At 49.9% G+C, this 13,120-nt stretch overlaps 1 protein-coding gene across 1 annotated transcript; it reads right to left on the reverse strand.

The window, feature by feature from the left end:
* Positions 1 to 782: 782 nt before the first annotated feature.
* mov10l1 (Mov10 like RISC complex RNA helicase 1) lies at positions 783 to 11,330 on the reverse strand. The gene is made up of 25 exons (XM_047033470.1): positions 11,145 to 11,330; positions 10,677 to 10,836; positions 10,404 to 10,516; positions 10,049 to 10,236; positions 9,544 to 9,681; positions 8,887 to 9,291; positions 8,418 to 8,630; positions 8,105 to 8,219; positions 7,573 to 7,750; positions 6,819 to 6,889; positions 6,628 to 6,719; positions 6,470 to 6,528; positions 6,146 to 6,246; positions 5,908 to 5,977; positions 5,617 to 5,798; positions 5,034 to 5,180; positions 4,666 to 4,787; positions 4,365 to 4,464; positions 3,956 to 4,102; positions 3,548 to 3,721; positions 3,177 to 3,326; positions 2,895 to 3,002; positions 2,497 to 2,634; positions 2,270 to 2,361; positions 783 to 795 (listed from the first exon to the last, which is right to left on the reverse strand). Exons 1-25 carry the CDS (start codon positions 11,328 to 11,330, stop codon positions 783 to 785), a joined length of 3,462 nt encoding a protein of 1,153 aa, XP_046889426.1.
* Positions 11,331 to 13,120: the final 1,790 nt, after the last annotated feature.

Here is a 13,120-nt window from a genome sequence, read left to right on the forward strand (position 1 = left end):
CTGGTAGTCTTAACAGCCTACAGACAGACACAATTGGCTATAAAGTATGATGTTGAGGGTCTTGTGTCTGGGAGTGATTTGTGCTTGACTTCATTTGTTAGATGAGCTTTTAAGATATTTTAATTTCAAGCCTGCTCATTAGGGAATGCTTTGCCAGTGTCTGAGGATCGAGTTCACTTGATGTACAGCAATCAAAAAGTAATTCACGATAAATGTGTTTGTGTCTGTTTCACAGTCTTTCAACACCACATCGCTAATGTAAAGGAAAAGACAATTGAGGCCTTTTAATTCATAAAATGTAAGAAAAGAAAAAAAAATATTGGAAACAACAACATAAAACACAGCAAACGTCATTTGACGCCTTTTTCTTTTCATTTTTAACAAGCATGTTTTCAACAAACACTTGCAGCCCGATTGTCCCACCATCTGAGCTCTGTCACACTCTTGATCCAGGCACAGCTACCAATGACATGTCTGGCTCTGGCTTTCCCCCCTTCCGTCTCTTGCCAGTCCCATCATCTCAAGGCGACTCAGCGGCGGGACACTACGGTACCTCGACGGCGCTCCGCGGATTCCGTCTGTCTCCGTGTTTAGATGTCTATCTCGTCAAGTGCCTGAGGGGGATCTGGAGAGTGCGTGAGAGCCTGGACTCCCACAGAAGGCCGAGGGGGCTGCAGACGCGCCGTGCCAGCCCTGAGAACCCCCCTCCCGTCTGGCTGGCCCTTCTCCTACAGTCCTGTCTGCTGCCAGCTCTCCAGCGGCCCCAGCCTCACTGCCTGCCTTTACAGCCCGGGTCTGGGGGAGACGGGGAGAGCCAGTGGGAGCTACGGAGAGGGGCCTAACTGGGCAATTAGAGCCGCAGACCAATTTGGGAGAACAATGGGGCCACACGTTTAACTAGCTCCCCCCTACCATCACCTCAGAGGGAGTTGTTTTCTCTGCCTAATGGCCCCCCTGCCCTGCTGTAGACGCTGGGTTTGTGTTGGTAATGTGTGGCCTGCCCTAGCCTCCATTACAGACTACTGTGGCCGGGCACCTGTGTGTCCAGGACTGTCTGCTCTCGCCAAAGATCCAGTCAAATCCAGGAATCTATTCAGTATCCAAGATACTGAACCACAAACATTCAGATGTATTCACACAACACCACCAACTGTGGGAGAAAGCTACAATGAGGGTTGTGGCTCTCTGGTGTCTCTACCACCCCGTAGAAAGTGTCTGCGAATTCAATCGACATTATCATTAGGTCAATCAAACTTTGAAGTCCTGGATTCACGCAGTTGTACTGAAAAGACAACCCGGATGTGAACGTTAAAGCCACATGGATGCTAACATATGAGCCACAACAACCAGCTATGAATCACAGCCATATGTCACCTGAGGCCTACATCAAAGACATAGGTGTGTGTGTGTGTGTGTGTGGGGGGGGGGGGGGGGCATGGTACATGCAGATAAAAGCAGTCTCCTCCCTTCTCATTAGCCCACTATTGACTGAATGATACAATACCCCCACCCCCCTTTTCCCTCCTCTCTCTTGGGCTCCAGCAGTCCTGACAGCTGCTCAGACTGTCACTAGCACTCGGTCGTCACATCCAGTCTGGGGGCCTGCGCCCAGACGCAGCGTACCCCACCAAGGTGTTTCAGACATCCCTCCCCCGTCCCCTCCCTCCCTGCCTGGCCCTGGAGATCCACATGGCTCTGGGGAGGGACACGCGACATGAACAACAGATGCGAGTGTGCCGTTTCCAAATGGAACACCACTTGTTTGAATGACTCTCATACTCATAATATAGCTCAGTAGTTCAGACGCATTCTTTCTTCTGGACTAATCCTGGGTTCTTTGTACACACTATGCACCCATTAGCCATTGAAACCACACTCTTGCACAGAGGATGTCTAGTCATCTTTATTTCCGCCACCCAGTGGACAACATGATATCTACAATCGAAGCATTCCCACACAGTTCGAAGAAACGTAGTCGCGCGATGTCGTTTTCTGTGCAGGACCAATGTGGAAAAAGCCAAGTCACGGTAAAGGAAAGATGGAAGAACGATAAGGAATGTTGGTTGGCTTGGTGAGGGTCTCTCTCTCTCTTAGGACTTCTTATTTGAAGCTCTGGACAGGAGAGGAAAGAAAGGAGCCAGCGTGAACCCTGATGTCGTGCTTCATACTGTAGCTACAGACACTGCTGTATACTGGAGCTGTGTGTGTGTGTGTGTGTGTGTGCGTTTGTCTGGGCTGCTCTGGGGAGCACCCAGACCATCTGGCATACCTGTGTGAAGTCCTCAGAGAGGGAGGGGGGTCGCAGCCCACTAAAGCCCCATTGTCAAAGGAGTACTGTAGGAGAGCACTGAAGCATGCATCCTACACAAACACACACAATTATCATTTAGCCCACACTATAACGTTCAGTATAGGCAAAGACCGGAGAAAGATTCTCGTCTCAGGCGGTGCGCGTGTGTGTGAGAGAGACGGCGTGTGTGTGTGTACATGTCTCACCTTGATGAGGACGTGTGGGTTCCCCACTACGATGAGCAGGGCTTTGGGCCGGGTGATGGCCACATTGAAGCGCTTGGGGTTGGTCAGGAAACCGAGCACACTCTGGATGTCGTCCTCCTTGGCCTCGCTAGACCTCACCTGCGCGGGGAGACGTCACGCGCTCCCGTCAGACGGCACGTTATTCATCCCCAGGAGGGGGGGGGGACATTTGGGAGGGGAATGACATATCCTGCTGTTGAGCACGCGTCACGTGCCGTCACATACGGTACTCGAGCCACGGCCACACTCGTGACGAGACACCGCCTCCAAAATGTGGACGGCAGCAACACTTATACGTGCGTGTGTGTGGGAGAGGGGTGTGTATGTGAGAGGCCATGTGTGTGTGTGTGTGTGTGTACCGTGGAGAGGATGATGACCAGGAACTCCTGTCCCTGGAACTCCTCCACCGAGCCCACCTTGATGTCAGACAGACCCACCCCGTGCAGCAACACTCGGATCTTCTCCACCTGGAGATGTGGGGGGAGAGAACACACTAGGCTAGGACACAAGCTACCCGTGTACTACACTAGTATACACCCTGGCGCCAGCGCAGCACTGAAGAGGGAGGAATGCGCTCGCCCGGCGGCGCGCGTGTCAACGCCACGTTGGCGCGTCCGGGAAAGTCGGGGAGGTGTTCTTGCCTGCTTCTTGTAGGGGGCGATGATGCCAATGTCCGAGGCGTTCACGGGGTTGTAGAGCTTCTTGGCCAGCTGGCAGCAGTACAGCATCACCTGCACGGCCTCCCCTGGGTTGAACCACGACGGGTTCCTGCCCTCTCTCATCTCCATGCCCTGAGACACCGTGAGAGAGAGAGAAGGAAAGACCGAGAAGGACAGAGAAACAGAGGACGAGGAGAAAAGCGAGATGAGAAGGAGGGCGTATGTGATTCAGGATGTGATGTTGCTGGTGTACGTTTGGCCTGTGGCTAGGCCCGAGAGTCTGAAAACAAAGACGAAGCGAGAGGACAGAGGGGGGGGGAGGGGCGGGGGGAGTCCACCTGCCAGCTACCTACCCTGACCCCGTGAAAGAGAAGGGGGAAGCCTTTGGTGGGAAGGTGAGTCCAGTGGCAGAGGGAGTCCACCACAGCCCTCTGGGACCGCACACACAGCTCGCCATCGTAGAACATTCTAGAGGGCAACGCCAGCAAGGCCTCATGGGAACGGTAGTTGTACACCAGCTTGGTGACCTGGGAGATGAAGGCAGTACCAACAGGCAGTTAGTGCATGACTCAAACATAACAGATCCCCTAATTTCATTTGAGGGCCATTTTAACTATAATTCACTTAAATGTAGTCATCCATAGAATAGTTTATTTCATGAAGAATTTAATATGTGGATATTTGGCATATGGTATACATCTGTATATCTGGTATGTGTATTTCTAGGTATATGGTAAATGGATGCAACAGTGTGTCTTCACCAGCATTGGGTTGTATCCACACTCCTTTCGGGAGTACAGTGGGTTGGCCATCAGTCTCTCCAGCAGAGACACCCCCAGGCCGAACGCTGACGCCAGTTTGGACTTCACCACTGGGCCCAGCTGGCAAGGGTCCCCAGCCAGAATGATCTAGAAGGTGGAGCAGCCGTAACTTCACATCGCTAGAAGAGCATGGAACAGGGCTAGGGCCGGTCTTTACAGTCACGGTAATGTTGCACGAGGTTTTCTAAGTACATTTTCATTCATTTCATAGACGCTTCTATCTAAGGCGTCATACAAATAAGCACATCTACAAAGTACAGCAGAAGATCAAGGACCAGAAGTGTTCCTGATGAGTACAACATCAAACACAGTGGTGTCCAGAGGTGCTGAAGCTGTGTGTGTTCCAGACCTGCCCGTCTCTCTCTGACACCAGACCCATGGGGATGAGGGCTTCGGGCTCTGTGGCCTGACCTGACTCGTCCAGAAACACATGGGTGAAGTGACCCACCCTGGGGAAACACAGGACCGCAGATTTACAACAGCTGGCAGCTTCACTGCCCAATACTAATACTACTAATTATAATAAAATTAATAACAAACAACAACATTTATATAGCTCCTTTTTTCAAACCCAAACATGCTTTACAGAGGAATATTGACAATAATAGTGGCAGTAATCTGAGGTAGGTCTCCATCTAAACTGTCCTTACTGGAGTCCTATTTGGTAGAACATTCCGGCGCTGGAGCAGGTGCTGACCACGATCCTGTGGAAGGAGGCGTGACGGATGTCTTCCCCTGCCCTCGAGTACTGCTTCAGCACATCTGACATGGACTGGGACAAATATTCACTTTACATTTGATTTATTTGCAGGCACCTTTATCCAAAGCAACATGCAGAAGATCATGGATCAGAAGTGCAAAGTTCTAACGGTATTTTGCTGGTCAGTCAAGGAACGGTCTGTATTTAACCGGCACAGTGCGACAACACCAACATCTCGCGTGGGGACTGAAAACATCAGTCATGCCAGGGCTGAGACTACAAACCCCATGATGCATTTCACGCTGGCTTTGCAACTACCTCTTCCTGCCTGCAGGAGGCGTTGACGCGAGCCAGGCTGGCGGCGTGCAGGAAGCCGCTGTCATGGAGACGGAGGCAGATGAGGTCGGCCGCGCTGTTGGAGGGCGTGCACACCAGGACCCGGCTCGAGGGCAGACGGTGGTACACCTGGGACCAGACACACCCAGGACGATCACGTACAACTGACACCATAATCACAGCACTTTGATCCAAAGAGACAAACAAGGGGTGCGTCCAGAAAGTACTGAAGGAGATCAAGGATCAGAAGGGCATCGTTTACTATTACGAGTGTTTGACAGTACTTTGACGGTAGTCTGTAATTTGCCAGCCACATGGCAGAGTAACCACATGTCAGCTACCAGACAGGGTGAACTAAAGCAATGCAACAGTGCAACAATAACAGCTCAATCACTTTACCACAGTGCGTACGCAGGGGACAGACTAGCAGCAGCGTTTTGTACTTTGAAAGAGCTCCAGATTAAACACCACAAATTATATTTCACAAATAAATAAAAAACCAACGGCAGAATTACAACTCGGACCAGAATTCCCATGGTGGCCGCATGACAGGGAGCGTCCCTACCTGCAGGATAGCCTCTACGAGTGTGATCGTTTTCCCTGTGCCAGGAGGTCCAAACAGGATGTAGGGCGTGGGCCGACATTCCCCAGACAGGATCCTCTCCACCGCTTCCTTCTGAGAGGGGTTGAGGTGGCGGTTGAAGAACTGGCCTGGCTTGGGGATGGTCACGGCCTTCTGGCCCGAGTCTAGGAGAACACACGGGTCTGGTCAGGGTACCGCATGCTGTGGGAGGGTCAGTGACGGGCACTGGGGAGTACACCTGTGGGGCTGGAGTTGTGAGGACAGACTGGTCACCTGGTTTGGTCTGAGTGGCCTTGGACGTCACGTCGACAGGGATCTCCTTTGCGTTTTGGCCGGGCGTTCCCTGCATGGGAGAGATGGAATGTAGGACAGTCGGGCAAAGGTTTGGCCGTCGGCGGTCTCGCCCGTGCTGGTCAGCTCCCTCCTCTCCAGAGCAGCCGTCAGAGGCCTCCACGCCAAGCCCTTTCCCTGCTCCTCTGCCTGGGTGTGTCTGTTCCGGGTACTCACTCACCTCGGGGTTGGTGAGAATCTGGTCCTCTGCGTTGGTCTCCTCCGGCCCCCACTCTCCTCTCCACTGAGGGGCCTGAACCATGACTGACCTGGGGAAGAACACTGGACACAGGGAGGGGAGAGAGCATCGTCACTCTGGCTCTGGAGAGACCAGGCAGCTAAAGAGAACTAGAAGTGATCAAGGAGGACAGAGCTCAGTGGTTAGAGCACTTGACTGACTGATCAAGAGGTCGCAGGTTCAAATCACCCTGTAATGTGATTCGTTTTCGTTTATTTTTTTACAGGAGTGAGAATCTTATTTAAACCCAGTGTAACCCTGGCACACCATTCTCTCCAAAGTTCTTGGTCTGGTTGACTGCAAGGTGACATCTCCTCATGGTCAACCTGCACAGGAAACAGTAGCTGAAGGACCACAACACATGCAGACCACGTGACAAAAACATAACCTGCAACGATGCCAGACGCTCCCCGACACACATGTACCTGTTAAAGGTGAACTCCACGTCTAAAGGCTCTCCTAGGTAAGTGCGGTGGAACTCCTTATCCACTCGCAGGCTCACATCCTCATCGTGGATCTGCACTCGACAACAGATGGGTTTGGAAAAAAAGGTTGTACAATAGGGACAAAGCAGCGACGAGCCAGGGTAAAAAAAGATCAATATATTTTCCAGTACCTCTGTCACATAACTAATGTAATCCATAACCACGCCTCCGGGAAGCCACTTTTTCAATGACACTCTGTCACCTGGAGAGGACACACAACACACACACCCACACCCAAATGGATTCAACAATTAGTCTCCATTACTAAACAGGCTTACAAGTATGTATCCATTAGCATTAGCTCAAAGGTAACCACTTGCTTAGCATCTGAAGGCACCTATTAACATTAGTCTAGCTATTGAAGTCAAAGCTAACCATTAGCATGAGCTTATCTTTAAGAGACACTCATTAACATTAACGTAGCCACTCAAGGTAAATGCTAAACGATTCGCATGCGCTTATCAGTGGCGCTAACGTGAGCTGGAGATCCTGGATCTGGCAAGAGACTGCACCCATGAAATGAGATCGTGTGGCACTTATGATGAGACATTGCTGCACAGTACACAAGATATTATCATGGTTCACCGTGCCTGGTAACTAAGATACACCACGGCTAGTAAACACAGACCGTTCATTGTCTCCGACCACATGAATACCGTTAGAACTATGCACTTCTGATATTGAATCTGCCGCAATACTTTATATATGCACTATTTGTTTGTCGCTTTGGATGAAATGTAGCCTCTGCTAAATGACAAAAAAATTGAAATGTGAAAGCGTGTGTACCATCTGCTCAGGAAGTAGGTTCCCATGTTGAAAACAAACGACTACAAAACACAGACTATGAACACAGTCAAAATGGAAACTGCAGCGCGGGCCCCAGACCTATGAAGAGACTGGGCCTGCCTTCCGCCAGCCCCAGCACCTCCAGGTGCAGGTAGACCGCGCCTCTCCTCAGGAGGGCGCCGGTGAGGTGGAAATCTCGGAGCTCGTGCTCGGCCTGCAGCTCCTCCAGCCACAGCAGGGTGGAGAAGCGCTCGCGCGCGTTGGCCTGGGACAGGGTCTGGGAGGGAGAAGGGGAGAACCATGGGAGGAGCTGGTGGTGGTGGTGAGGCGGAAGAAAACACGTCAGGCCAGGGCCAGGGCAGGGTAGGGAAAGGAGGATAGCGGCAGGAGGGGTTGGAGAAGAGAAGGAGGAGGGGGGGGAAACGAGGAAAAGAGACTGGGAGGGGGAATGTGGAAGTGGGTGCCGGGATGTCACAGGAACTGTTGGGATAAACCGACAGCTCGTTCATATCACTGAACGTTGAAGATCTGTTGTTTCTGCGTGGTTGGGTTACATGACACTTTGTTCAATTAGCAAACACTTTTGATCCAATCGGTGCGCAAGGCAGAGTGAGTAGTGCACGTGTCTTACCGCTCCCAGACAGGGCTGAGCCACCAGCACATCCCGCTGGGCCTCCACACAGTCTCTCAGACTCTGGGGCACAGGGTAGGAACCCAGGAAGTTAGGCAGGTGGCGCTTCAAAGGCCTGTCAAAGCACACAATCGCAGATTTGGAAAAGGCTGGAGACGGATTCGTCTCGACACGAACGACCTGATCTTGTGACAAAATAGGATTGAATAATCGCTTGAGAGAATGAACTGAAGCGGTGTCGCCATTTCTAATAAAAAGTAGTTAAGTAGTAAAACTAGCATTGCGTGTCCCCAGTCAAGTTGCTGTAGGTCACCTTAGAGTGGGACCAGGTCCGGCCGTAACAGTGACCACATGGGCGGCCTGTGCGGGCGGCGTGGGCTGCGGAGGGCTGGCGAAGGCAGAGCTGTAGGGGGCGCTGGGCTGAATCAGGCTCTCCTCCACGCTCCCCACCGTGACCTCCAGGCGCCGCCCGATGGTGAAGGAGGAGAAGTGCAGCAGCAGCAGCTCGGCGCAGCTGCCCAGGTTCCTGCACGGGAATCATGACGACGTGAATGCATTTAGCAGACAGTTCAATCCAAAGCAACGTACCAGAGGGGGAGGAAATGTGAACTCTTGATTTACAATCAAATGCTCCCGACCGCTGGCGTTCAAATGGTTGTCGGAGAACATCATAAGAGATATAGGAAAGGTTATGGGTGACTTCTGCCGTCATTATAATCCGCCAGAGATCTAAACAGGCACTATCTACGTAAGATTAATAGTGGGCGTTGAATGGGACCTACTTGGCTCTGCAGCCCACTTTGACAGGCTGCCTCTCCCCTGGTGCAATCTCCACCTCTCTCTCCTCAGTCCTTACAGCAGGCTCATGAACTCTCTCTTCCGTGATATCTCCATCAATCTCGTCTTCCTGCCTCCCATCCCCAGTGGCTAGCTCAGTAGGCCCCGGAAGCCTGGCCAACGGGTAGAGGGCAGGCCCCAGCAAGGGCTTGAGTATACTGGGCAGGTAAGTGTGTGGAGAGCCCTGGAAGCTCCCATAGAGGCTCGGTGTGATAGCAGGCTTCGGTTGAACACATTTCTTCAGCTCCAGAGAGTTTGGCTTTTTCACAGGGCTCAAGGTGAACTGTTCCTCAGAGTCCCAACCTCCTAACTCACAACACTTTAGAAGGTGGGCTGTTGACCCTTTGTTCCTGTCAAGAAAGATTTGAGAAATCAGGGTAAAAGGAGAATGCTTACTTCCCCATTCTTGAATATACAGTACCAGTCAAAAGTTTGGACATATTTCGACTGGTACTGTGTGTGTGTGTGTGTGTGTGTGTGTGTGTGTGTGTGTGTGTGTGTGTGTGTATGTATGTATGTATGTATGTATGTATGTATGTATGTATGTATGTATGTATGTATATATATATATATGAAATACAGAGAAGCCAAGGCTAACTCACTGTATCCAGAACACCAGCTCTCTGGTCTCTCCCAGCATCAGAGCCCCAAAGTGGGTGTTCTTGGTGACCTCCAGGCCCCCCTTATCTTCTAGCAGGTTCTTGATCTCTGCCTCGGGCTCCGAGCTTAAAGCGTTGACACTATCGGGCAAAAGAATGACCCATCACCACATTATATTTAATTGATTTAGCAGATGTTTTTATCCAAACAGAGGTACGGAACAAATAGTTAGAACATAGCATACAGAAAGTACAGCAGTATTTCACGGTCAGGGTCAATGGACAGTCTGTATTTGGTAGCCACAAATGATCTGACAAAACGCTTCCAATTCACCAATCTCATCTCACCAATAACGGATAAGACAGATTCAGTGCGTCTTTTGGGATCCGGACAAGGCCAAGATCACGTTCTGTGGTGTTCAGTGTGTAGAGTTAGTACTGTATGGAGCCCTGGTGTGTGTGTGTGTGTGTGTGTGTGCGTAGGCGTACCCTCCAGGAGGCTGCTTACCCGTGCTCGCTGGGGGCCATGCAGAGAGCCCTCCAGCAGTAGAAGGACTGGCTGCTCTCCACCACCACCAGGCTCACCAGGTCCCCAGGCGAGGGACGGTAGTTGGCCGGGAGCATGACCGAGTCCAGGCTGAAGAACACGCTGTCCTCCACCACCCCGCTGCGGCCAAACACACTGGACACGCGCACCTGGAGGGGAAAGGACACCACTGATTTCTCTGCAGACGAGACCTTTTGATGTTCCAGTGACAACTCGTTTCCTGGCTCTCTAGCATCTCCTGCACGTTTCAAGAACGTCTGGTGACCGCTGTGCACAGACGCGGGTACGTTCTCCAGGCTCTCGTAGAGGGGCTGACCTGGTCAAGGCGACGGTAGCGCAAAGGGGACACCACGGAGGCCTGTGTGCTCCACTGTGTGGGACTGATGAAGTACTGGGCCTGGACCCAGTCTCCTTTCATTGGCTCAAAACCTAACCTCAACACAGAGAGCATAGGGTAAAGGTCCCACATGGCAGCCAATCAATACTTACAGAAATGCGTGCATCTCTATCTAAAAGTGTACCCATGTGGAAACTCCCATACTTATGGATCCATAAGCATGAACACAATTCTACCACGGGTTGGCGTCACCTTCACAGAGAGCGTGGCGAGGAAAGAAGGTGGTCTGGTTGATGAAGCCTCCGTCGCGGTTCAATGACGTTACCGTGCCAATCAGGGGGTGGAGCTTGCTGCAGTCCTTCTCCAGGGAGGCTCCGCCCCCATCCTCCCAGGCGTCTGCGCTCTTCTCCACCTGCACGATGGGACGGTCGCCAGTCAACTACGACACTCCCGAGTGTGACTTTATCATACCTTTCCTCTCCGTGATTCATACATTTGAAACCCTTTATTCATTTGGCAAATGCTTTCATCTAAAGCCACGTACAAATGGTGCATATTGAAAATACAGCAGAAGATCAAGGATCTGAAGTGCAAAGTTCAAACAGGATTTCAATGGTCAATCAAGGAACAGTCTCATCAGCCACATTTCTTAATAACCTCTCCAGACTGGAAACAGGATGTCGGGACAAAGGCACCGGGCAGTGCTTCAGAAGCTCTCACCCGTAGTGCCCGCCATCCTCCGTGGGACCCGTCCCGTACCGCTATGCCGTTGACCCTGTCCCCAACCCGCAGTGGCACCCCGCCCAGGACCTCTTTGGAGGTGAAGTACACGGCGTCGTCTATCATGCCATAGTCTAGGCACAGCTGGGACACCACACTGCCTCGCAGGTGCCGGATCTCCTCCATAGCTGGCAAAGGCACAATTATTAAGTGAGCGAGCATGTTGTTTTGTGTGTGTGTCAATCATAGGCCAACAATATTTATGTGGACAGGTTACACAGAGTAGTATTTGGTTACGGTTTGTCAGAAGGCCTGAAAATGCTCGAACAATGTGGGTTAATCCCACGAGTACGATCCCACAAGTAGGCCTCTGGTGTCATACCTGCACCTAAAACATCTTCATCTTGCTCCACTCTCCTCCATAAAGGTGTAAACAGCCTGGATATCAAGCTTTGCACTGCAGTTACCATTTCTGCTAAATCTTAGTCGGTGTCTGCAATTCAAAGGTGAGAGAGAAGAAAATGTATATTCTTGCTACCTAGCGTTAGTTGAGTTTAATAGTGCATGTCAGTTTCTGCCATTGGTTGTATCTCGCTAGCTAGCTAGCCAGCCATGTCAATAGAAACTCAAAGTCGACATTCTATATCTTGCAAACAATAAAGAAATATGACACGTATATTCATTATTATAATGTATAAAATTAGAAACACTAAAACCAGTAAATTAGAAATATACTGCGTAGCTAACAGTTTCCGAGACACTTTGCCTACTAATTTAGCGTTAGCTTAGCTAACTCAAATTGGGTTGAAGTGAAAATTCAGATTGACAGGTCTTGGAATTTACGCCACAACAATGTGACTGTGTGTGCACTTAAAGTCACATAATGTCTAGCAAAACTTAAACGAAAGACACCTTTATCGTAGTCTTTAGATTTTAGTAGAACATGTCCGCACCAATTTTTACCTTCACGTTGTTAACCTGTTGAACATGTATGTTCACGTGTGCTCGTCTGAATTGGAAATGCACGAGACAAATCAAAAAGCAAGCTGGAGAACGCGCGCAGTCCATTTTCAATCAATTCTCGCGTTTATTTATTTTTTCTTCAGCAAATACTTCTGATTCATAATATTGTTTAATACATTAACATTGATCTAAAGAAAAACAGTCAGATATTACATTTAAATGTATTTGTAAATGCAGAGGTGACCATCTCTGAAGCTGTCATTGGCCCCAGTACAGGTAACAAACGTAGAATAGAATAGAATATATTTGTTGTCATTGTACACTGTAGGCTACAACGAAATTGGAGGCAATCTTCCTCAAGTGCACTGAATAAATACAAAATGTAAATATTATATTATATAATAAGATGAAAATGTAAAAATATTAAGGCTATAACAAAATAAAGACTGACAGACCGTACTCCTGTACAAAGTCTATGGTAACTATTTTTCAAACTGTATTGTATACAGCAACCTATATGTAAAAAAAAAAAACAAGTCCAAGTTGTTGGCGAAGAATAACAAATGGGTAAAAACATCTGCTTCGCCCATTTGCTCCTCCCTCCTCTTTTTACAGGCTATTCCTGGTCCTGACTTTGGCATGATACGCAACTTTCCATGTCAGGGACAGGTGGGAACCTCACAATCTGACGGTTACGATGACGTGTTCTGCGGGGGAGGCGGTGTGTCATCAATCATGCAGTCCTGATGAAGTGACCTGTTGACATAGGTATGAAATGTTCCCTCTTTTTTATCACCACAAACTCCTCTTTTTAGTCAACAACCCATAATTCATCAATTAGGCTATTTTTACTCTGTGCAATCCTTTTGGACGGTTCCAACTGCATTCAGATGCAATCTCAAGTTTGCTTTAGAGTCAGAATTTATTTTGGACATTTCAAACCAGGCTCTGGTGTTCCCAGGTTGTGTCCCCTCTCTGTGATGTGTCTTTCGTGTCACATAGTAAATATTCTA

The sequence above is a fragment of the Hypomesus transpacificus genome, chromosome 14, assembly GCF_021917145.1.
Source record: "Hypomesus transpacificus isolate Combined female chromosome 14, fHypTra1, whole genome shotgun sequence".
Classification (NCBI taxonomy): Eukaryota; Metazoa; Chordata; class Actinopteri; order Osmeriformes; family Osmeridae; genus Hypomesus; species Hypomesus transpacificus.

Bases quoted from the DNA above. Each gene is read 5' to 3' on its own strand.
- mov10l1 (XM_047033470.1), bottom strand. From the start codon at position 11,330: ATGGAGGAGATCCGGCACCTGCGAGGCAGTGTGGTGTCCCAGCTGTGC. The intron at 9,292-9,543 runs GTGAGTTAGCCT...CTTTCTTGACAG, and splicing joins GAGCTGGTGTTCTGGATACA to GAACAAAGGGTCAACAGCCC. The intron at 3,722-3,955 runs GTGAAGACACAC...TTCATCTCCCAG, and splicing joins GTGGATACAACCCAATGCTG to GTCACCAAGCTGGTGTACAA.